Source organism: Mustela erminea, chromosome 10, assembly GCF_009829155.1.
Source record: "Mustela erminea isolate mMusErm1 chromosome 10, mMusErm1.Pri, whole genome shotgun sequence".
Classification (NCBI taxonomy): domain Eukaryota; kingdom Metazoa; phylum Chordata; class Mammalia; order Carnivora; family Mustelidae; genus Mustela; species Mustela erminea.
The window spans coordinates 39455538-39482108 of NC_045623.1; the positions used below are offsets into that span (position 1 = coordinate 39455538).

The following is a 26571-nucleotide window of genomic DNA, read 5'->3' on the forward strand; positions in this document are numbered from 1 at the left end:
CAGGATTTTGGAATTTAACCTAAGAAGAAGGGAAGCATTGAAAAATTTTAAAGAAGGAAAGAAGGAGTGAGATTTTTATCTTAAAAAGTGACTTGGTCTATCTGTGGGGGATCTGAGAGATGGATGTAGAGGTAGATGGATGGGAGAGGTGAGGGTACGGGAGAAGCTGTTTTCCAGTCTAACCACCTGTGAGGGGGAAGATGGCCTTATCTGAAGTAGTAGCAGAAGGACTATACTAACAGTAAGAATATAGATTTAAGATATATTTATGGTAATGTGGATAACATTGATGTACTGACAGGTTAGATTTGTAGAACAGGAGGAAAAGGGAGAGAGAAATTAAGGATAAAACTCAAGCATTGTGGCATGGGTCAATTGGATGGATGATGTATGATTCACCGTGGTAGGAAATATAGGGGCTATTAAAGGTCTTGCCGGAAGCCAGAGTGTTTGGTTTGACATGCCTGCACAACCTCCAAATGGATCTAGGCTATAAGCATTTAGATGTATAGCATAAATGTAGAGTTCAGAAGAGAGAACCAAGCTATAGGCCTAATTTGAGACTTGTCAGCTCTTAGCTTATAATTAAAATAATTGGTGTGAATAATACATTGTAAGGTACATAGTCATGTTTTGAGAAAAAAGAGTAATAAGAACTTGTAAGCTCATTTAGGTAATAAAGTGATTTATTTTAATATCTTAAATTATGTCTATGTGATTTGCTTAAATACACTAGATTAGGAAATCATAAAGAAAGTATGGTAGTCAGGAAATGTAACCTCAAGGTCTCACTTTGCCAATTGCTTTTGATCATGTAATCTTGTGGCTTTGGTTCACATGTAAAAAGAATGATCTTCTCCTATATAAGTGTCAGTGTTCCTAATAGGTCTCTAAAATTTAAAAGTTCACCTTTTTTTAACTCCATGATCAAATTCCTAGATTAAGATATGAAAGAGTAAAAAATATATATATATAGAATTTTAAGTTTTATGTAAAGTGAGATCCCAATTATGTAAAATGTAAGCTTAAGAAAAAAAGCCTGGAAAAAATAAATCAATGCGTTTTTAAAATAGCATGTATTTTGTGAAGAGCTGTGTGTATTTCTAAAAATTAAATATTGGTAAACTGCATATAAGGAGATCATAAGACAGAGAATTTCAGGCATTGAAATATAATAACCATTTATTTTTGCTACCAATGTAACATTTGGCTGGTTCTTGAAAAGTTTTGTATATCCCAATTCACTGTATTGAGCCTACATGCTAAAAAATGGGGTGGAGAATAGTTTTATCCTTTTCATTCCTTGCAAGTTACTATTTGGTTTATAGCTGTCTTCACTGCTTATGGCCAATGTCCAACTGGCAATGAACTACTTAGAAGGGGATTTTTGTTGAGGTGGATATGAAACTAGAATTTCCAATCCTACTTACAAAGATACTGTTCTTTTTTTTTTTTTTTTTAAAGATTTTATTTATTTATTTAAGAGAGGGAGAGCATGAGAGGAGAGAGGTCAGCAGGAGAAGCAAACTCCTTAACGAGCAGGGAGCCTGGTGTGGGACTTGATCCCGAGACTCCAGGATCATGACCTGAGCCAAAGGCAGTCACTTAACCAACTGAGCCACCCAGGTGCCCCAAAGATCCTGTTTTAAGAAAAATGCACAGTTCCATTTTTTACTCACTTTTTCACTAGGATAGCTAGAATTTTTATTACTGCTGTTATTATTTATTTCAAGAAATTCTTGCCAAATAGAGAACCCCTCAAGAATTATTTTCCAACTTTTTAAAATTGAAAAATGATTTATATTTTGGCAACTAGGAAATTCTATAGTTCGATTAATTTCCTTTTTCTTCAGGTCAAACACAGTTAGATAAGCATAAGATTTATGCTCTTTCTTTTAAATATCACTTAATTTAAAGCTTTTTCCTAAGTTTCATTAGGGCTATCTTGTTTATCTATGTATCCACAGTGCCCAGAACCAGTTCCTACAGATAGTAAGTAGGTGCTCCATAAATACTGTTTAATGAATGAAAAAATAAATTCTTTTTTTTTTAAATTTACAGATTTTTGTTTATTTGACAGAGAGAAAGACAGCGAGGGAGGGAATATGAGCAGGGGGAGTGGGAGAGGGAGAAGCAGGATTCCTGCTGAGCCGGAAGCCCAATGTGGGGCTCAATCCCAGGACCCTGGGATCAGGACCTGAGCCACCCAGGTGCCCCAGAATGAAAAAATAAATTCTTAATTAGTGATGGGCATTTGGGTTAGTAAACAACATGTAGCTCAAATGATCACTTCTGCACACTTGTTTCAAAGATTATATACTGTAGACCTAAGTAACTGCAGTGAAAATAAAATATGATACAAATATACTTGGTTATTAACAAGCCTAAATAATAATCATGTAAACGAAGTATATATTCATTGTGATGCAACATTGCTCTCTAAAGTAACTCCTGGGAATAGGCTCATGAAGGTAGAAGATACAGATTTGATGAATGTTTATACTAGATTGATAAGGAATCATTAGATATGTATTAGTTGACAATTACGAAAGGATTAAAATTTTGGATTCTTTTTCAAGTTATTTGAGGATAACGGTAACAACAAATATAAAAGTGTAACGAGGCTAAGGCATAACAGCTCCAGTAAGGAGTACTGTTAATTTAATGTTAATCATTTAGGCTCTGTACAGCCTTGTGTGCTGCTTCTGTTTGCTGATTCAAAGTGCGCTCTGTCTCGTGAATGAGTTCCGGTGGCCTCCTAGTTCCTATGCAAGGCAGAGGTTGTGTTTGGTAGTCCTGTCTTTTGATTCATGCTACTTACTTGAGATTTCATTTTTTATTTTTCTTTGAAAAAACACAGAATGCTCTCTTAGAAAATTCTCTTCCCAAAACAAATATAGGTGAGAACTATCAGTAAAAACATTAAAAACAAATTAACAAAAACAACCTTTTTCTTGCTTAGCAGTGTGTAATTTCAGTTTCATATAATTATTTTAATGCTTTTAATGGTAGATATATTTTGATTAATATGTAAAGTAACTTTGTAGATGACTACATTTGTAATCCTTTTATTAGAAATGTGCCATTGTATTTAATTTAAAAATTATCTAAATCATCATGAAATTGTTGATCTGTATATTTTAAAACTTTAAAATTGTCTTTCATCTTTGGTTGCTTTATGGTCTGTGAAACCTCACAGTTATAGAGTTTCATAGCTGATGACAACTTTGGTTCTTACTTGTTACAGACCCAGTTATACATGCATCTAACAAACTACTCTGTGAACAAGCACAATGAGCGTTTTGAAAGGGATGAGACGGAAAACAAAGGCAGCAAACGTTCCATCAAGTGGTTTACAGAATTCCTACAAGCAAATCAACATGATGTTGCTAAGTTTTGGAGTGATATTTCAGTAAGATTATACCATTTTCACAATTATAACTGTCTTTCTTCAGATTAATTTAAAGGATCATCAGCATTTTATTCTTTAAAAAAATTTTTTTTAAGATTTTATTTATTTATTTGACAGAGATCACAAGTAGGCAGAAAGGCAGGCAGAGAGAGAGAGAGGAGGAAGCAGGCTCCCTGCTAAGCCAAGATCCTGATGCGGGGCTTGATCTCAGGACCCTGGGATCATGACCTGAGCCGAAGGCAGAGTCTTTAACCCACTGAGCCACCCAGGCACCCCATCATCAGCATTTTAAGTAAAGAACAGATTACATTAGATTGGGCAGATAAACTATTTTCATGAGGGAAGTGAGAATTGTGACAGACCTTGATAAATGCTATTTCTATTGCTAAGGATTGGAGAGAGGGAGTTTTAGGTGCAAATAAAAGCATAAGTAAAGGTATAGATGTATGAAAATAGTGGTAAGTGGCCCAGGTTGACACATATGGTATTTTGGGAATTTTGTGGGGATTTATGGCTGAAAGGACATGTGGAGGCAAAATTTTAGGTCTGAAAATCAAGGCTTAACTTGATAGGCAGTAAGGATTCATTCCTTCCAGATTTTAAGGGAGGAGAGTAGTAAGGCCAATGACTGTGAATTTAAAAGGTAAATCTGAATATTGGTATAGTACAGACCAAGAGTAGGTAGAGGAAGGCACCTAGAGATAGTTTAAGTGAAAAGAATTAAGTGAAATTAACCACAGTAGAAGAGGGGACAGTGAGGTCAGCATTGACATTAACTGAATGTCCAAAATCAAGGAGAAGTAGTCAGACATTCCTTTGCAGTTTTAAGGAGGAATAATAGGGAGAATGGGCGTGGCGTTATCTGAAATAGAGTAGAAAGGAATTTATTTTGAGACAATCAAGAGTTTAGTTTTATAGGTGAGGGAAAAGAGTTCTCTTCATTACTTTCATTCAGTCATTCCGTAAACACTTAATGAACCCATAAGACACGCTCGTTTCTGGCTGATAATCTGAAGATTTATGAGATACAGCTCCAATCCTCAAAAAACTTGGGAGTTTGGTAGGAAAGACCCACATAGACGTTGTTAATAAAGTGTAATTTAACACATACAACAACAGAGCTATGCACTGGATTCTGTGGGAATGTAGAGGAAGACCAGATAGTAGCTTTCTATGGGTGGGCATTGGAGAAGGGCTTTCTGGAGGCACTGACACCTGCACTAAACTGTTAAAAGGTCATGAGGCTCTGATAATGAGTTCCAGTAGAGACTTGTTGAACTTAAAATGTTTTCTCAGGTAGAAAGATCAAGCAGGCAGTTCAAAGTGTAGGTTTGGGGTGTGATTGATACTTAAAGCCATGGCAGTGGGTGGCATTGCAAATGGTAATAAAGAGAATAAAGGAGACAGATCTGAGAAGATAACCTCCGTGAAACTGACCCTTTATTAATCCCAGCAGAGGTATCACAATGGTATTCAAAGTTAGAAAGGACTTAATATGAGAGGGCTATGCAGTATGGTTTAGCTTGCCTTTGGGGACAAATACTATATAATTTAAATAAATCTATAATGGAAAATGGACATGAAAGTTCATAGTTAATTTGGTTCTCTTAAGAAAATCAGAAAAATCAGCATCATTGTATTTTTTTGTTGTTTTGTTGTTTGATATTTTTTACACTGTATTTTCTGTATCACAAAACATAAATCCAGAGACCCTTGGGTGTTAGACAAGTAAAAAGAAGTGAAATGGTCTGCAAAGAAGTAAATAGGGTGTTTACCATGGTGATTTGAAAAGCACAAGACATCTGAAGGGTGTGGACACTACTCAGCACCAGCCTTTTGGTGCTACATGGTATTCTGGGCCCAGTGTGACTCATTCTTCTAATTTGCCAGTGAAAACTTTTAAGTCTCTTGATTTGTAAATATTGGCAACACATTCAAAACTTTTTAGAAATTCAGCATAAATGTTTGTCCACTGAATTTTGTAAGAAGCCCACCAACTTGTTAACTTTCTATTCTATCTTCCTGATAACCTAAATACATCCAAACAAGAATTTTGAGTACAATAATGCTGTGTTTATTTATCTACTTATTTATTCTACCAATGTCAATTTTACAGAAATTCAAAAAAAATTTTAATAATAATAGTTTATTATCATAAATATCATAGATATCTGTTTAAGATGAGTTAATGAAATAATATAAAAACAGGAGGAGGTAAAGAGAGTGTCAATCAGTAAATTTTTTTTTTTAAAGATTTTATTTATTTATTTGACAGATAGAGATCACAAGTAGGCAGAGAGGCAGGTGGGGGGATGGGGAAGCAGGCTCCCTGCTGAGCAGAGAGCCCAATGCGGGGCTCGATCTCAGGACCCTGAGATCATGACCTGAGCCGAAGGCAGAGGCTTTAACCCACTGAGCCACCCAGGTGCCCCCAATCAGTAAATTTTTATCTTAATGTTATAGTTTGCAAATTTCATGAATTTAACTTAGGACTTTTTTCCCTAATGACCTTTTTTTTAGGGGGGTACTTTCTCTAAAAAGTGACTGTGTATGAAAACTGACATACAGTAATACCTCATATGTAGCACAGAGATATATACTTTTGTGCAGGTCAAGAATGAATAAGAAATCACTAGACAATCAAGCCACAGAAATTAAACCATTGTAATCATTCATAAAACCATCCTTACTGAATGCTTTTTATATATTTACATATATGTACAAATCTACAAATCATATTTCAAAGCAAGGCCGCTATGTTGGAAATTCTCAAAAGCATTAGTGGAATTTGATTCATGTTTGGTTATGTTACTCCTGATTTTCACATATATCTGCAGTCTTGCCTTTGCATTCCTTACAAATGTGTGTTTTATGTAGAAAAAACACAGATTTGTAATTCAGGGTTTATTACTATTCACTCTCCCCACCCTGTGTGAGTTGTTTCAGCAGATACTTATTAGCCAAGATTTTAACTTTTTTCCCTTTATTCTCCAGTGACTTCACTAATATATCCAAAGACTTACATGAAGTGGTTTTTTGGCTTTCGTCTTTATATCCTTTAGTGTTACTGTTAATTTTTTATTTTGATGAAAATTTTGTAAAACAACCTCTCATGCCATCTCTGATACTTACCCCAATTATGATCTGGATTGGGGTTCTGGGTAACAGCAAACTTAATTTCTGTCTCTCATTTTTTTTCTCTCATACAGTGAAAATTGCTGCCACCAGGTAGTAGAATGTTTGTTTCTGACCTGACACAGGAGGTGGGGTTTGGGAGGAATGATAGAATAACTATAATAATAGTAGTAGTTCACACTTATTGAAGGTTTACTCTGTTCCAGGCACTATGCTGAGAGTTTTACATGGAGTCTCATTCTGTCCTTATATCAGTCTTTTGCAGTAGGTATTACTACTACTTCCCCTTTATCTTGGGGAAAGTGAGACTCACAAAGTTAAAGCAACGTAACTGAGGTTGTACATCTAGCAAGAAGCAAAGCCAAGAATAAACCCAGAAAGCCTGATTTTAGAGCTAAGTTCTTAACTGCCTTGCTAAATTGCCTATACCTGTAGAGAGGGACTTAAAAAGACATATATTCTAAGCCAAAAACCCCTGCAAGACAGCTTTTCCGCAATCCGTAACTTCTTCTTAAACTTCAGGAAACCAACTTTTTGTTTTATGAGCATTCATAACTCACTCTAGTAGTGTTGTGTGTCCTCGTAGAAAGTGTTGGTAGCTATTGCTGTAATCGGCGGGGCTCTCTTCTCAGGGAAACCTTAGGAACTGCAAAATCACCACCACATAAAGGAGCCCACCACTCCTAGATTCTGTCCCACCTTTCCAGCTTTTGTCGAAGTGGAAGTTCTATGCTGTCTGTGAAATAGTTTATCCTCCTTGTAGTTTTTCTTCCCTGCCACTCCTAAACCCTTCTGCATGGTTTCTGAGAAGGCTAACGTATGATCTTAGCCTTATTTATTTAACAGATAGAAGCCACATTTATCCACTTTTTTACTTATTCATAACTATTTTGAGCATCTCCTAAATGGCAGGCACTAACATAGGCACAAGGCCATGGCTCTCAACAAAAAAAGGAAAAGATGTGCTGATTCTGTACTGTGCGAAGTGGTGCAACAAGGGATGACAGCGGCTACTGTCGACTCCAGCATCGGGGAAGTCTCTCTGAATATCAAGGCCGGGCATGGGACTATCAAGAGGGGTGTTCCAGAAAGAGGAACCCGTTATGGCCAGGTGCCCTGAGCAGGCAAGCCTGCGCAGGGTGTACTGAGCAGGGCAGGGGGGGCATGAAGTGGAATCAGAGCAGTGGCCGGGGCCACATGGCATAGAGCTTTGGGAACTTGACCAGGGCGCTGTTTGTAGGTCCAGGCCTTATTTTCAGATATGCAAACTTTTCTGTAAGACATTTTCACCTTTTTTTTTTTTTCTTTTAATCACTATACGTGCAGGAGTTGGTTGTAAAGACTTTGATTGTAGCAGAGCCTCATGTCCTGCATGCGTATCGAATGTGCAGACCCGGTCAACCTCCAGGAAGTGAAAGTGTCTGTTTCGAAGTCCTGGGATTCGATATTTTGTTGGACAGAAAACTGAAGCCATGGCTTCTGGAGGTAAGGCATTTCTTTTAAGAAGAAAGGGAAGTTACTACTGTCCTTGTGCATGCAAACAAATGTTTTTTAAATGTGTACTTGGCACAGCTGGCTCATTAACTGGGCAGAAAGAGGCTTGAATGGAGCATGTGGGAGGAAGAGAACGAAATTTCGGAGAATAAAACAGATCCAGGAATGGGCCAGTATGTGCTTGATACTACTTTTCCTAAACGAATGTCGAGTGAATTTCTAGGCCAGGAATTTTGAATATATGCATGGATCTGCTTTTACTGATTTGTTATCTACTTTCTCCACTATTTTCCCAGCCTCACGGCCTCTACCATTTCATGACTTCTGGGTGTTGTCTTTCCTCTGTGTGGGTGGCTGGGCTCCAGGACCACAGCCATTCAAATTCTCCAAGAAGAGAGAGGCTCCATTGGTTCATGAATCAGTATTCAGTACCTCATACCCCAGCTGGCATGGATTCTCCCTTAAGGCCATATAATACGCCTGGGGCTCCACTCATACCCAGCCTGTTAACTGTGTTCCTTTGGGTTTGCTGCCAGTCCCTGCTATGGTCAGAGTCATCATTACTATTCTCCTATTAAAGGTCACTTAATATTAGGAAAAGATGAGATGATATAAGGGAAAAATAAGAATAGTCTCTGTTTAAGATTTTTGTATATTTCCTTCCAGTCATATTTATGTTACATAAAAAAAAAAACAAACAAAAAAAACCAAACTTAGAAGTTACGTAGGTACTAACCCATTCAGCAACTGCTTCTCAGACCCCAGATCTGGAGTCACAGAGTGCATGGGCACAGAATACTGTGCTTAGGAAACTTTACCAGGAAAACAGCACATACCTAACACCAGTGTTGATTAGATTAGTTACACTGTGGGACATACTGCTGTAGAAGGCACAGTCACCAAGAACCTTTCATTTTAAGCTGATCATCTCTTTTTTTTTTGGTAATGATTTTGAAGTTGGAAGTTCCATCTGTAACTTGAAAAAGCAAATTGAATGAGTGATAGATAATCAAGGGATTCAAAGTATATCTTCAAGAAAGAGCACTTTCCCAGCTTGAGGGCATACGGGGTGTGTGTGTGTGTGTGTGTATGTGTGTGTATGTGTGTGTGTGTTCATTCTCCTATGTTCCAGGAATGTATCTTATGTTTCCAATCAACTATAGGTGTCAGATGTTCAAATTTTGCTCTTGCCTGGGTCCTCAAAATAAGATAAATGTGAGGAATTTTGCTTGTCTTTTTGCTTCCTTCATTACACATATATGAAAGCACTTGGCTTTGCATCTTACTAGGGCCTGACATTCTCTTCCTTAGGTTTCCTACTTTGTCTGCAATTTTCCTTTCCTGTTCTTAACTATAGATCCATTTTTCCTGCTCCTGCTGCTTGTCCGTTGTCTTTGGTGGGGTGGGGAAGACGTGACGGCATGTGCATGAAGTGGAACTGAAAGTGTATCGGGGAATAATGACTGCAGATGATTAGTTGACCTGGTTTTAAAAGCATTTGTCTGATGAGCTTTGGTATGAGTTTGGCATATCAGAATTGACTGAATGGTTGAATTTTGTATTTTTTTAAAGGCTCAAAACACCATCTTTTGCATTAATGTTTCTTCATACTTTATTCTCTTCCTCATGTCCAGATCAATAACCATTAAAAAACTCGACAATAATCAAGAGCTAAATAACATTATTTGCATTAACATATTTTCATTTTTGATTCATTTCTTCATTTCCAGATCAGTCAGAACCATTACAGAAACTTCACAGTAACCAACAGCTATGGATAATGAAAGATTTGTTATATTAAAATAATTAAAGGAATCTTATTTAGATCTTGCTTCTTTGTGTTTTCTCCCAGCTGCAATTGTAGTGGTTCTAACATATGTTGTTAAAAACCTTTTGGCACCATCAAGTGGAATAAGATAGAAGGTGCATCTGAGAATATGATAACTTTTAGTTAACTGGAATAATTGCAGGTAATGATTCATAGTGGCAAAATTGCAGAGTTTTCAAGCACAGAAACATTTTTGGGGGGGAAATACGGAAATTGGGGAGGATAGGAATAACCTGTTGATACTTTAATTACCCATGAATTAATTTCAACAAGTCCTTGTGTCAGGGCATGGTGATCCAAGAAGACAGAATACTTACTCTGGTCTAGTGGGGACTCAGATATGTGTCTTTTTTTTTTTTTTTTAAAGATTTTATTTATTTATTTGACAGAGATCACAAGTAGACAGGGAGGCAGGCAGAGAGAGAGAGAGGGAAGCAGGTTCCCTGCTGAGCAGAGAGCCCGATTAGGGACTCAATCCCAGGACCCTGAGATCATGACCTGAGCCAAAGGCAGCGGTTTAACCCACTGAACCACCCAGGCACCCTCAGATATGTGTCTTACAATAATAGTTATGAGTGAAAGTAGGGAACAGGGTACCAGCACAAACAATAGAGTGATTAATCTCTCTGTGTACATGTGTTTATTTGACAGTTAAGAAAATCTTTGCAGAGGAGGGAACATCTGAGCAGCGTGCCTAGGGCTGTGGAAGATGCAGTGGGGACTAGGGGTTAGGAAAAATGGGGGTGCGATGGGGATAAGTTACTGGGCCAAGACAACAACGGTAATTTTGGAACATAGAATCTATTATGGATACTTTGATATATGCATAAAATGATTTTGCTTGTTTTGATAATAAAATTATGATTTGTTTGGCTAATAATACTTATTATCTTAATTTTATTTCCAATAGTGTTCATTTTTGCATGCATTTACAAGCTACTGAACTTTAAGACTCTAACATCTGCTGAGCCTTTTTGTTCTAGAATTGGGGTAGGAAATGAGAACCAAAGAAGCCATCAACATCACAGAATAGATTTTTTTTTTAAAGACTTATTTATTTGCGTGTGAGAGAGGCAGTGGGGAGGGGCATAGGAGGTAGGAGAGAGACTCTCTCGATGCTGGGCTCCATCTCATGACCCTGAGATAACAACCTGAGCCAAAACCAAGAGCTGAACACTTAACCCATTGTGCTACCCAGGCTCCCCAGAGTAGAATTTTGACTGAATGGAACCTTAATTTTCAGAATTTCTTCTGTCTTTATTTTTTACTTTACCTTTATCATAAAACTTTTGAAAAATCCAAAATGTGAATTGAAAAAAATTTTTTTCTACCTTTTCACATATTAGTTTACTTTGTGTGGGTACATTTCTCTGTGGACCAATTTCTTTTCTATGGTAGTTGAGGGAATATCCTGACATAGGTAACAGAGGGCCTGAGGTTACTTCCATCCTGGAGGACAGATATGTCTGGTTGAATTCCAGATGGAAATTTTGAAATGGAACACCTAAGGAATTCTATAAAGATAGATAACATTTCAGTGACCCATGCATATTGGTAACATGCATATTATTTTTGTTCCTAAATGTCTGGTTCTATTTATAATCCTGTCCTGTGTAGCAGCAGAACTATTGTTAGTTGTATAACAAATTGCAGAGATTTGAATCAGAATAGAATAGTACAGAAAATATTTTATTTTAAAAAATTTTTTCATATAAAAGATACTACTGTATCCTTTCTTCACACTTGTAAGTGGAAATACTTAGAGTTTCGAAGTAACAGATTAATAAACTCCCTTTCTTAAATTTTGCCTGAAGTAAGTGGATGTTCTTACAGTTACCATGCTGTTCCCTTCTCCTTGAGACCACATCACATGGACAGAAATATGTCCATCACCTTCTAAATCAGAGATCAGCAAACCATAATATAGTTTGGCACATCACTATAAATGGAATACCATGGTCAAAATGATGACATGAAAGATTTTCATGATATATTTTTAAAAACTTGGATTATAGAATAATATTATTAGTATAGGTAAGTATTTGGAAGATAAAATAAAAATTATAAATACCTATGCATAACAAAACTTTATCATTTATCAAATGGTTAGCAATACACCATTTATCAGATGGATTATAGTCTACTGGGTAATGGGATTACAGGTGATCTTTTTGTTGTCTGTTTGGCTTCTACATACATACATCGACTTTTTTATATTTCTTAGAGCTGCCAGTTGTGAAATGCATACTGTTAGTTATTTTGTCTTTTATGGAATAGAATTGTATAAGAAAACCCTCTTCTATGACTAATGGTGTCATATTTTTTTGAGATAGGCTATGAGGTTTGGTGGTGGTCATGAAGCTAAGCTGTAGCTTTGAACTCAGCAGTGTTCTAGCCAACTGAATTAATTAAGTAACTTTCTTAAACACTTGCCATTCTAGTTATGTTTTCATAGCAAAAAAGACAAAGACAAAAATTCCTGCTCTTGAGGTGGTAGTGTATTTTAGTATATTGTAAAATGGATTTCAGGGTATATGCAGTTACTGTTACTTCCTATTTTTCATCTTAATGAAATACTGGAAATGATGTTGAAAAGAACACCCACAAATGGCTTGGTTATTCCCATGAGTCCTTACACAGTTAGAGAAACTCATAGAGGTTAATCTGCAGTTATATTTAATGGTATCTTCTGAGTTATATAGTCAGTGGAAATGAAAATTGATGATTTATTGTTTGATCCAGGTAGAAAGAAAATAATTTCTTTTTTAGGCAGCAATAGGTGAAATCATCCAGAAGATCTGAAGCAGTGCAAAGAGGACACTGAGAGTTTCTATATGCTAAATAAATATATTTAATTATTACTGTATTGGTAACATGCATATTGTTTTTGTTACATCATTATTATTATTGCTAATACTGGTATTCTAAAATTTTGTCAGGATGAGTCACTTTTAACTTCCCTAAACTTAAAACCTAGAGTGCATGAGGTGTTGGGTTGGAGAAGGTGGAGAGGGAGAGGGCACAAATGCTTGCCGAAGATCCTGAGCTAAGGCAGTAGGGGGAGGGAGGCCATGAGAGCAGTCAATTCCTTGAAACTCTTTGACCTAGGGTGGTGGGGAAGGAAGATTCGGCAGTAGTAACTGGACCATCTACCATGCAGATCCTTGAGATTTATTGTAGAGTCTTTCTACTGGTTTGGGATCTTACATAGTTTAACAAATATGTTTTGAATATTAATTAGCCACCAACATTTGGCTATTCTCATCTTTTCTTTGTAAATTTCAGATTAATCGTGCTCCAAGCTTTGGAACTGATCAGAAAATAGACTATGATGTAAAAAGGGGAGTGCTGCTAAATGCTCTAAAGCTGCTAAACATAAGGTAAAGTGTTTCCTCCATCTTTTGGAAGGTTTTCACCACCTTTGACATAGAACAATCACTTGTACATGAGATTGGCTTGTGATTTTTTCTTATTTTATATTTTGAATTTCTTGATTCCATTCTTCAAACCCATTTAGTGTTTTCTTTTTAAATATCTTTTCCTCTCTACAAACTGCTTTTTCTTCTCTCTATATCATGTTCTGAATCTTCAGTAAATAGGTTAAATTACAGTGTTAATAATTATTCAGTATAGAGTGTAAGGTTGTATTGGAGAATACCTGAGGGAAGTCTCTACATTATCTTCCTCACCTCACAAGAAGAAATTAAAGCAGAGTTCATTCAGGAAGTTAAAAAAGTAACAACCCTCAAACACATGGATTTCCTACCTTTCTGTTCATATACCACATTTTCTTTATCATTCTTTTATTGAGGAACATTTAGTTTGCTTCTCTGTCTTGACTATTGTGAATAATGCTGTAATGAACACGGGAGTGCAGGTATCTCTCTGCAGCCCAATTTCCACTCCTTTGGATATGTACTTGGAAGGGGGATTGCTGCACCAACAGAATATTATTAGGTTGTTTGCAGTGTAAATGATCATGGATCTCAAATATTAAAAATGTTATATTGTAGGAAAGCTTTTGGCTCAGTATGAAAGAAATTTGTTAGAAGTTTAATTAACTGCTTAATGAAGTTGTGAGGTGTTTACCATTGTAAGTGTTCAAATAGTGTTTAGGGTGTTGGATTAAAGGAACTCTGAGGTCATTTAAGCCCAGGGATTTTATTATTTCAATTGATTCTAATCATCATTTAAAGAACACTAAAGGAGTTGTGGGATGCTTCCAAGCAATTTATTTATTTTAAATGTTTCCAAGAATTTAGCAGATACCTGCTTAAAAAATAGCTTTCTATGGAAAGCATTATTAAAAAAAGAGATCAATGCATGAATTTGCTTTTCTGTTTTTTTTTTTTTGATAGGTAAATTTGTTAAGAAATTTTCATATGGCCCCTTTTTTGCTTGATCAAAGAATGATTCACCTCAATTTAACTGAAATTTCAATTATCCTAAAAGAAATGAATAGAGGAGATATAGAAAGTGAAATTTTTGTTTATTTAGCTTACACAAGTGCATCAAATATTTTGGATTATTCAAACAGTATACCTATACTTCCTTTTACATTTACTATTATTATATAAGTAAACCTTATTATTTTGTTTTTGTTTTTGTTTTTTGCATGTCTTTGCCAACCAGTTCAGGACATAATCTATGGGTGTTTTTGTCTTCATAAAAGTGAGATATACAGGGCACCTGGGTGGCTCAGTGGGTTAAGCTGCTGCCTTTGGCTCAGGTCATGATCTCAGGGTCCTGGGATCGAGTCCTGCATCGGGCTCTCTGCTCAGCAGGGAGCCTGCTTCCTCCTCTCTCTCTGCCTGCCTCTCTGCCTACTTGTGATCTCTCTCTGTCAAATAAATAAATAAAAATCTAAAAAAAAAAAAGTGAGATATACATAGTTCAAACAGTGAGAAATTTCTAGACTTAAAAATAAAGGAAAATTAGAATTCGTTTTCCTTATTTTTCTTAGTGTTGTTCCACTTAAAGAATTTAGTACAATTCTTAACACTTTCAGCATATGCTAATGAAGTTTACATTATAGATGTGCCTTTTCTCTCCATCCGGATGGAGTCTTCGTGGGCATAAATGTGTTAGACTTGTCTTTCAAGTCTGCACAATTTTTAAAAAATATTTTATTTATTTGACAGAGAGAAAACATAACTAGGCAGAGAGGCAGGCAGAGAGAGAGGAGGAAGCAGGCTCCCCGTGGAGCAGAGAGCTCAATGCAGATGCAGGGCTCCATCCCAGGACCTTGAGATCATGACCAGAGCCAAAGGCAGAGGCCCCAACCCACTGAGCCACCCAGGCGCCCCTAAGTCTGCACAATTCTTTTTTTTTTTTTTTTTTTTTTTTAAAGATTTTTATTTATTTGTTATATATAGAGAGAGAGATACAGAGTGCAAGCACAGGCAGACAGAGTGGCAGGCTAGAGGCAGAGGGAGAAGCAGGCTCCCTGCCGAGCAAGGAGCCCGATGTGGGACTCGATCCCAGGACGCTGGGATCATGACCTGAGCCGAAGGCAGCCGCTTAACCAACTGAGCCACCCAGGCGTCCCAGTCTGCACAATTCTTAACACAATGTTTTACTTAGAGTGTGGCTCCATGTATACCTGAAAGCTCATTTTGTAAGGATATATGCTTTTAATCTCAAGAAAATCCCAAAGAATGTAGATTGCTCAGAGTATTCCATCACACCTACTGGGAATACAGAACCTCAGTTTAATATAAGGAGACCCATAGATGATGGATGATTAGATGAATATGACAGACGTGGATATATATAAACATTGATTCATAGCCCCACTGTGTCTCCTCTTCTGCTCATTCTCCTCATAGGGATAAGATCAGGACTTACTTGAACTCCTGTGTTTTAAATTTCAGGACCAGTGATAAAAGGAGAAACTTGGCCAAACAAAAAGCTGAGGCTCAAAGGAGACTATATGGTCAAAATTCAATAAAAAGGCTCTTACCAGGGTCCTCAGACTGGGAACAGCAGAGACATCAGTTAGAGAGGCGGAAAGAAGAGTTGGTATGAAAATTTTTAGAATATATCCACAATTTGAATTGCATAATTCATTGGTCAGATTTTATTTGTCAAATTTCTTCATTTCTAGAAAGAGAGACTCGCTCAATTACGAAAGCAGATTTTAAAAGAAGAACATGAAAATCGGCATATGGGGAATTATAGGTAATTGTGCCTCTGTTTTCTTATAGATTGAAAAAGTAAAGTGTCAAAAGAACTGTTCTACATTTTTAACCTTTTATACTTATTTTGAGCACTATTTGTTTCATTCCTGCTAGCCCGCTTCATGGGTGGTTGTATGAGATCTTTTAAATCTGATACTATTCTGTGACCTTATTTACTTATAATGTAGTATTTCAGGTTTTAGGTCTCATAGTTTTCTTTCTGTCAGTTCAGAGTGGTTGCTCTATTTTGTTTAAACTCGCATATTCAGGAACCAGACAAATAATGAAAATGTTTAAAGGAGGCAGGTATGAGATAATACAGAGGGGTGGACTGTGTTGAACTGAAACACCTTCATGGTATCCTCTGACAAGATAAAAGAGGACACCCCTTCTGAATTCCTTGTGTTCTTGGACAGAGTGCTGCCCTTCCCAAGCTTGACATTAACTTAATGTCATTAAGGATTAGGAGAACTTGGGGCCACAGAGCTTCTCACACTCTTAGTAAAACATTCTTTTCTGCCTTAACACCATCAACAACAACTCTGAGAACACATCCTTCTCGTTCTACCCCTACCTTCTTCTCTTCTTCAGAGAGGCACATTCCATCATCCCAAAAGAGAATATCAAGATGAATGCCCACATTCTTGTATATGTCAGTAAGCACACTGTAATCGCATATTTCCAGATTATTCCTCATCACCTGCTCTCTCCCATGAAGATCCATATTTCTTCAATATGCCTAATTGCAATTCTTCTCCAACCACTGCTCCACAACCAAACCCTTTTACTGTGCTTTCTGGGGCTTCATTGTTTAATGACCATTCTCTAGATAAACTTTGTGTAAATAACTGCTGAAAATTTGTGTGAATTTCTTATAGCTGCATTCATCTTTATTTCTAGCACCTAGTGAAGCAACTGGTAGAGAGTAGGTGGTCAAGGACTATCTGTATAATTGAACTTAGCTATTGCACTACAGTAGCTTCTTTTAAACAAACTGGTTTGTCTGATTTATTGTAGACGAATTTATCCTCCCGAAGATAAAACTCTGCTTGAAAAGTATGAGAATTTGTTGGCTGTTGCATTTCAGACCTTCCTTTCAGGGAGAGCAGCTTCATTCCAGCGGGAGCTGAATAATCCTTTGAAAAGGATGAAGGTAAGGGAATGAGTGCTTATAAAGACAGAAGTGAATGAAGCCAAATAATGTGTTTTTAAAAGCAATCCACCTTAGAGCCACTTGTAAAAACATTTGTTTTAAGGTGCACTTTCCTTCTATTTTAGCAGTTGCTAGCATTTCATAACCAACCAAGTGATTTCATAAGTAAGCTAACGGGACAAATTATGCAGTAGAGAATGTTGGTGTTATGTTGTAATATCAGTTTATTATAGTAAACACGTCTTCTTACAGAGGTGTCTATAGATACCTGAATTAAAAAAAAAAAATCCATTGAATTAACCTAGTGTTTTGTGATGCTCTCGTTATTTGGATTGTAACTAACTTCTTTATGCAGTATTTTTTCCCCTGATACACTGCATAGACTTGGTATATGAGAAGTAATTAAAACACACACACACACACACACACACACACACACACACACACACAGTAATCTCTTTTTCAAAATATCTATCAGTTATCTTTTGTTGCCATAGTAAACCACTTATTTGCTCATATTCTGTAATCTTGGCTGAGCTCAGCTGAGTAGTTCTTCAGTTTGGCTTGCTTGGAGTGAATCATAGTTGCATTTATTTAGAAGCTCAAGGATTAGAAATCCAGGAAAGCCTCACATGTCTGGTGCCTCAGTTAAGATAGCTGGAATGTCTGAGGAGCTGGCTTGATGTTTCTTTCTCTTTACATGATTTCTTTGCTAGGTAGCCAGATCTCATTTCTTTGCTAGGTAGCTTGGAGTTTCAAAAGGAAGCATTTCAAGAGGACATCCACAGTGTGCAAGTGCTCATTAAGCCTCTGCTTGCTAAAATCTCACTGGACAAATAAGCTTGTGTGGACTCATTAAAATGCACTTTTTATTACTGGACATTTCACTACAGTGAAATGAAAACCCATTTCTTGGCTACTCTATTATATTGAGTCATTAAAAATGATAAAATTTATTATTCATAGATTTTGCTATGGTCTTTTCACTCAAATTCTGCAACAAGGTACAGAGCCACTTTCAAGCTGGCTACACCTGAGACAGGAGCTGAAGGAATAATGTGGACCTCAATGTTCTTTTCCTCCAAAAGTCTTTGTTTTGACATACACATTTCCACCAGTAGAATTATATTCTGTGGCCCTTTGTTTTTCTTAATTAAGACAGTAGGAGACCTTTGTTCATTTTCTGTCACCTGTTCTGTACTGGTCTCTCCTGTGATTACCGTGTCTGTTCATCTTCTCATTCCTCTGCTCTGCTCCCCTACCCCCACTTTTTCTGCTAGAAAACCTTGGAATTTGGAAGCAGATCAATGTACATTCAAATTCCAGCTCCCCCATGTGTAAATTATGTAACCTTAGACTAAACTATTTGATCAGTACTTTGCTCATCACTAATATAGTAGTATTAAAACTATAACAGGCTTGTGGTTAAAATAAAATGGAGGTTAATTAAAATAGTCTGTTTAAAGTACTTGTCACATAATGGGCTTCAAATCCAAATTCCCTTCTTCCTTGTCTTCTTCAAAATCTAGTTTAAATGTCACCAGTTTGCTTGCCCTATCCCATTGGTTTATGAGCCTCTTCTCACACAAACATTACACTATCTTCAGTATTGTTGCTTTTGGACTTTGTAGGTCCTTAATGCCTCCATTTACATTTTAGAATCAGCTTGATTTTAAATTTTGATTAATTTTTTATTACAAAGTAGCTGCTAGGATTTTAATTGGCACTGTATTAATATTAATATTAATTAATACTAATCTATATTAATAATAATATTAACCGTACTGAGGAATTAATAGTACTGAGTCTTCTGATCCACTAATATGGCATATCTCTCCATGTACTTGAGTCCGTTACTCAACTGTGTTTATAGCTTTTGGTGTATAGTTTTTGCACATCTTTAATTAAATTTATTCTTAAGTATTTGTTGTTTTTGCTGCTGTTGCCAATAAATATAATTTAAAAAATTTTTCATTTAAAAATGTTTTCACATTGTAACATCTGATTTTTTTTATCTTGTCCTTGTATCTAGCAATTTTATATATTATATTTTTATTAATTGCCATCCTAAATTAATTTCTGGTTTCTATTTGGTTATTTAGAAGTTTTTTGTTTAATTTCTATACACTGAAATTTTCTTGCTTTATTTTTGTTAAAAATTTCTAATTTATTTCATTGTATTAGAAAACATTCTGATTTTAATATTGTAAAATGAATTGATACTTTCTTCAAGTCAATAGAGTACGTATTCTTGTGAATGTTCCAAGTGTATGTGAAAATAATAGGCTACTACAGGTGCTACTTATAGAGTTTTATACATGTCAAAAGTAAATTTGGCTGTTAGTGTTGTTCAAATATCCTAAATCCTTTCCAAATTTTTTTTTTCCTACTTGTTCTAGCAATTCCTGAAAAAGATTGTTAAAACTACCAACTGTGACTACAGTTGACTACAAAGCTTACGTTGTGTGACTAATGTGGATAACTAGTTTCTTTGTTATGGTTACTCTTTGGTTGATATATCATTCTATCTTTTTATCAACTTATCTGTGTTCTTATATTTAAAATATCTCTGGTAAAAACCAGGCAGTTGGGTCATATTTGCTTTAAAATTCAGTTTGACACTATCTGTCTCTTAGTCATTTCACACATTTACTAGTATAGTTGGGTTTATGTCTTCCCTCTTGCTCTTTGTTCTCTATTCCATATGTTCATTATTTTTTTCGTTGCTCCCTGTATTCTTTTGGAAAAATCAATTATTTTTTATGATACTATTTTATCTTCTCTTTTGGCTTTTAGTTATATTGTAGCATACCTCCGACTTTGTGCTGTTAACATATATTTTACTTTTACTTATGTTACGAACCTCAGAATACATTGTTAGTATTGTCTAAGCAAGCAGTGGTCTTTAATAGTTTTCTAACTAACATTTCCTATTTACTCACAGACATACCCTTTCTCATGTTCTTCCATCCTGTCCTGCAGATTCATGCTTCTAACAAGGATTGTCTTTCTTCAGTTTCAGAAACTTTCTTTAGTACTTTATATTCCTTGTAGCAGAAGTGTGGTATTGATTAGTTTTCTCTCTATCTTGTGTTTTGGTAAGAAATTGTTTTTCATTTTGTCTTCTTTAAGTGAAATTTAATTGGATCTAGAATTCTATCTTGACAGGCTCTTTTGTTTGTTTGTTTCAGCACTGTTATAGATGTCACTTATTTGTCCGCTGGTTCCTATTGTTTCTACTCATAATTCAAACATATTATTTTTATCTTCCTTCTAAATGTAATGTGTCCTTTCCCCTGGATGATTCCACACCCTCCCCCACTACTAGCATTTTGACTTTGATGTGCTCATGTGTGGTTTTCTTTGTATTAATCCAGCTTGTAGTTTTCTCAATTTCTTGAGGCTCTGGGTTGATGTATTCCATTGGTTTTGGAAAGTTCTCCTCCGTTACTTCTTCAGATATTGTTGCTATGTTATTTTGTATTTGTCTCTTATGAAACTCTAATGACACCTATATTAGGTGATTGGACAGCATCCCATGTATCTTGTTTACTCTGTTCTGTTTTTCTTTTATCTTTTTGTGTGCTTCAGTTTGGATAATTTACACTGAGACATCTTTGCTGTGCCCAGTCTGCTGCAAGCATATCCAGTCACTTCTTAATTTTTGATTATATTTTTCAACTCAAGAATGTTCATTTGTTTCTTTAAAATCTCATTTCTCTGTTGAAATTCTGCATCTTCCATTCATTTTGTCCATTTTTAATCAATTTTCTTTAATATGTATGTAGTAGTAATTTTAAAATCCTTATTTGTTAATTTTAACATCCGGATCACTTAAGGACCTGCTCTTTAAAATGATTTTTCCTTTATATCATGGGTCACATTTTCCTGTTATTTTGGATATCCTACAGTTTTTATTTGTTTGGCAGTGTCTATAAAAGAATCATAAAAACTGAACTGATACTATTTTTTCCAAAAAAAGGTATATCTTCCTTCTTTCAGGGTGCTAAGGTAAGGGGCTAATCATTTTGAGCCAAAGAGAAGTTGAACAAAAGCAAAAATCAACAAAATGGAGCTACATCAAACTTAAAAGCTTCTGCAGAGCAAGAGAAATAATCAACAGCACGAAAATGTAACCTGCAGAATAGGAGAAACATCTCATAAATCATATATATGATAAGGAATTAATATCCAAAACATTTAAAGAACTCATGGAACTATATACCCACAACAACAAAAAAGAATCTAAAAAATAGGCAGAGAAGCTAAATGGACATTTTTTTTTCCAAAGAAGTCATCTAAATGTCCAATAGGTACATGAGAAAATGGTCAACATCACTAATCATCAGGGAAATACAAATCAAAACCACAATGAAGTATCATTTCATACCTGTTAGAATGGTGTCATCAAGAAAACAAGAGATAGCAAGTGTTGGTGAGGATGTGGGGAAAAGGGATACTGCATACTATTGGTGGGATTATAAATTGGTTCATCCACTATGGAAAGCAATATGAAGTTCCTCAAAAAGTTAAAAGTAGATTTAACATATGATCCAGCAATTCCACCTCTGGGTTATACCTAAAGGGAATGAAAACAGGATATCAGAGCAATAAATTCACTCCCATGTTTATTGCAACATTTTTCGCAGTAGCCAAGTCTTGGAAATAATTTTCCAAGTGCCTGTCAGTGGATGAATGGATAAAGATGATGTGGTATATATGTACAATGGAATGTTTGCAGCCATGAGGAAGAAGTAAGTCCTGCCATTGTGACAACATTAGTGGACCTTGAGAACATTATGTTAATTAAGTCAGACAAAAAAGACAAATACTATAGGGTTTCACTTACATGTGGAATCCAAAAAAGCTAAACTCAAAAACAGTGAAATGGTGTTTACCAGGGTTCAGAGGTGGGGAAATAAGAGAGAGATTATTTAAGGATACAGTCTTGCAACTAGTAGTAAATAAGTCCTAGAGATCTAATGCACGGTATAGTGAATATAGACAATATTGTCTTCTAAGCATCAAACTTGCTAAGAGAACAGATATTTATTATTCCAATTACAAAAGAGAAATGATAATTATGTGACATGATGGAGAAGCTATTAACTACAATGACAATCATATGAAATATATAAATGTGTATTTACACAATATTATATGTCAAATTAATTTCTATCAAAAAAAGAGAAAAGTTAAACTTGGTCCAGGCTGGGTTGTAGTAGTTTTAGTTTACCATCTTGTTTCAAGGGTGTCAAGGATGAAATTCTTTTTTATTAACATATAATGTATTATTAGCCCTGGGGTACAGTTTTGTGAATAGCTAGGTTTACACACTTCACAGCACTCACCACAGCACATACCCTCCCCAATGTCCATAACCCCACCACTCTCTCCCTACCCCTTTGCCCCCTCCCCCCGCAACCCTCAGTTTGTTTTGTGAGATGAAGAGTCTCTTATGGTTTGTCTCCCTCCCGATCCCATCTTGTTTCATTTATTTTTTTCCTACCCACCAAACCCCCCATGTTGCTTCTCAACTTCCTCATATCAGGGAGATCATATGAGAGTTGTCTTTCTCTGCTTGACTTATTTCGTTAAGCATAATACCCTTTATTTCCATCCACGTCGTCAAAATGGCAAGATATCATTTTCAAGGATGAAATTTATTCAGTGTTTGTTATGGACCTCATTTTCTATTGGTATCTAAAAACTGTTTAAGACTGGCTTTCATATGCCTATATCCTCCTATTCCACTACATGCTCACTATAATTGCTGTCAGAGAGACCCAGGAGGTCAAGAGAACAAGCTCTGTGGGGCGGTTCTAGATGTTACGCTAGCTCACATGACCATTGAAAACTCTCCTTTTTATCCCAGCCTTTTATAGACGTGGTCTCTGCCCATCTGTGTGCAGACTTGACAAATGATTCCAAAGTAGAAAATGGCTACTTGTCTCTGCTTGCCTAGAACTTTTCCCCGCTCTGGTATTTAGTTTATTTTACCTTACGTTTTATCCACAGCTTTCTGATGTCTTAAAAACTATGATTGTTTAGTTTATCTTTTTCTAGCTGCTATAATGAAAGTATTATCTGTTATGATCTTCTTTCTCCTAAGCAGAAGCAGAACTCTGAGTTTCTTTTTAACTATCTTGTGTTGCTGTTATGGGAATTCGTTGTAAGATTATTGTTTAATCAAAACATTATAGCAAAGGTATTTTGGTATTTTAATACCTAAGCTTTATCGGATTGGGATGAAGAGTAACTTATTTTTATAGATTTCCATTGCACAGTGAGATTTCTAGTTTCTTCAAAAACCTTTTTATAGGAGACACTGAAACATGTCATAAATATACAAATGGAGATGTGATATTTTTATAGATTGAATAAATAACTCAAGGAGCCTCTTTCAGTGTAGCTGTTATACTCCTATCACTTTGGTTTGCTCAAGATTTATTTCAGTATATGTTTTTATAAATTTGCCCCTTGACTTCGCAATGATTCTGGAAGAGCAAGTATTATACCCATAGAATGAAAATCTTTTACAAAGTTCTAAATATACTCTTGCACAATAGTTAAAATTTTGAAACAGTTACCTTAAATTGTACCCATTTACTAAATACTAACATTAGATTGTTCTAAATGAAACTATTAGGCCAATCATCAATTTTCTTCTGAAGTTGTAATATTACTTTGCACTAATTAATATAGAGATGATTGATGAAATTGTGCTCTGGAAAACTAGAGTGAACTGTTAGAAATTTTAATGTTCAATATGCTCAATATGAATGATCAATAGGCTAATTTATTGAAGTATTGTACTCTAAGATTTTAATAGTGTACTGTAATGTAAAGACATATTTGTTTATGATGTTAATGCATGATAGATTTCAGTTATGTATTGTTTATATTGCCAGATTTCCATGAAGGTTTCCTCAAGAGATTTTCCATGATTCTTTATTTTTTCATTTGATTTAAGCAATCTTCCTTAAATAGTTCTAGGACACGTTGTTGTACAATATTTTATGGACATTAATGACCTTGCAAAGATTGTAGAGTCCATTAATGATCACAATTTTAATATTTTTTTTTAAGGAAGAAGATATTTTAGATCTTCTGGAACAGTGTGAAATTGATGATGAAAAATTGATGGGCAAAACTGCCAAGCCTCGAGGGCCAAAGGTGCAGTACCTCTACATTCTTTACTATCAAAGTAGATGCTACTAAGTACAGTTGATTTTACCTTCATTGTTCTTACCATTGTTCCTGATGCCATTTTCAAGGAACTGTATGGACCAGTGCAGTTAGAGTTAGGGAGATATACTCAAGAGAAGTATTGTTAGTTTTCCTCAATTTTTATTTTTATTTTTATTTTTTTAAATTTTATTTATTTATTTGACAGGGAGAGAGAGGGTGAGCATAAGTAGGCAGAGTGGCAGGCAGAGGGAGAGGGAGAAATAGGCTCCCTGCTGAGCAGAGAGGCAGAAAGCCCCATGTGGGGCTCAATCACAGAACTCTGGGATCATGACCTGAGCCAAAGGCAGATGCTTAATTGACTGAGCCCACCCAGGCGCTCCAAGTTTCCTTAATTTTTTAATTCTTTCCCTAAGGCTAGGAAAGACCCTATGAGTTAGGGCCAAGAGGGACTTAAAACTAGTACCCTTATTCTATACTCAGTATTACATTTTTCTCCTATCTTTAGACTTAACAATTTCCAGAGATGTGTAGCATTATAGGTAAGGCAAATTATCACTCTGGATATCCTCATGGGGAGCCCCACTTACTGTTGAAATTGTGTTAGTTAAAATAGGTATGGTTTCTAGGAATAAACAGGAAGCTATCATGCAAGCAAAAATGGACATGTGTTTGCCTTACCTTCATTCTCTTTGTAGTCATGATCTACATGGTCCTTTTTTATATGTCAAAGGCCTTGCTAGTAGAGTTGGAAAGTGTTGAATTTGTAAAATCTAGGAAACTTTTTAATTCAGTTGTCATTATTATTGTTGCTGTTGTTCTAGTTTACGTTTCAGCAATACAGAGCTATCACCATGTCCTCATACACATCATCATGCTCTGTCATGCTTTCATGCTTTTTCCAAGCCTCAGGAATGCCTTCCTATTAAAAAAAAAAAATCCATTCATTGCTTGATTACAGATTCCCTTCCTATCCAGCTGAAACGTTGCTGCCATTGTGAAATCTTCCCTCATTCCCCTAGTTAGATCTTCCTTCTTCTGCTTTTTCTCTTGTGCTACAAAGAACACTTTTAGTGAGTTGTGACAATTGTGTGCATGTTTGGTTTAGAATGAACTTGTAAATGCTTTGAGGGTAGGAAGTATGTTGTTATCTCTAGCACCTAGCATAGTGTTTGATACTTAGAAGGTTATCAAAAGCCATTAATTAAGTTTGTTGAATGTGTCCACAATGACCTCATTGGCTAGTGGAAGAACAGGTAGGTGAACCAAAGTCCAGGCTGTATTGTGGCAAGTGCTTTAATAAAGGGAGTGGAAAGTTCTATAATTACATAGAGAAGCAAAGGACTGGTAGACTGGGTAGCCTTGCACAGGAAGTGACATTGGAATTGGGTCTTAAAAAATGAGTAGTGCTCTAAACATTAAGGACAAGGGGAAGGATATTCAGTTTAGAGGGAATATTTAAGGCAAAGACATAGAGGTGTGACATTGCATAGAGTATTAGAGAAATAAGAAAGTATTTGGTATCACTCAAATGGAAGATTCCTGGGGAGTAAAATAGTAGAAGATGAACCTGGTGAAAAATATGTTTCTGGTAGAGATCAGAGACCTTGGATGTCAGGTACCCTTCTTCTGAAATATGTGCTTTATACTGAAGAATTGTGACTGATGCTGTTGATAATGCCTCTAATATATTTTAGAGTATCTTTAAAAGTGAATAGGTTCTAAGCTTTGTGTATTAATCATTGCAACTCCGCAAACCAGTTGTGAGACAACTTGTGGGCACAGAATTGAGGCAGAATGACAAATGCAAAGGCCCTGAGACCATCTATCATACTCTCGTTTGCTTCATTAAATAATACCTAGCATCCACATAAAAAAATAAGCTCCTGGAAGGCAGAATTCACATTGTATATTTTTTTCAACCCCTCTTATTCTAGGCAACTAGTAGAAGATAACTGTATTTGTTGAAATGAAATGAATTGGCTAGTTTCTGTAGGTTTTAATGCCAGTAATATTTCAGAATGGTCAAAAGTTGCATAATCAGTCTGAAGCAAAAACATGTTATAACTTTTAACTTTATGTATGGTGAGGGTCTGGGGTGAGCCAAACTTCAAAGCAGCCTTTCATTTTAGAGGGATGCTATCACATGGTAAACATTAATTTTGTATGTTTATGGTAGAAG

The 26571-nt window shown here is 35.8% G+C and overlaps 1 protein-coding gene across 11 annotated transcripts in view; it reads left to right on the top strand.

Moving 5' to 3' along the window:
- TTLL7 (tubulin tyrosine ligase like 7) overlaps nucleotides 1-26571 on the top strand; it is a 147567-nt gene that overhangs the window by 67576 nt on the left and 53420 nt on the right. For all 11 annotated transcript variants that reach the window (XR_004289915.1, XM_032361722.1, XM_032361730.1 and 8 more), the window contains 7 exons: nucleotides 3248-3412; nucleotides 7874-8032; nucleotides 13155-13249; nucleotides 15743-15890; nucleotides 15976-16049; nucleotides 17066-17201; nucleotides 24291-24377. Coding sequence is in view for 10 of the 11 variants with exons in the window: in XM_032361722.1 (XP_032217613.1) it covers nucleotides 3248-3412; nucleotides 7874-8032; nucleotides 13155-13249; nucleotides 15743-15890; nucleotides 15976-16049; nucleotides 17066-17201; nucleotides 24291-24377 (864 nt within the window). In the remaining variant the exon portion in view is untranslated. The remainder of the gene's footprint in view (nucleotides 1-3247; nucleotides 3413-7873; nucleotides 8033-13154; nucleotides 13250-15742; nucleotides 15891-15975; nucleotides 16050-17065; nucleotides 17202-24290; nucleotides 24378-26571) is intronic.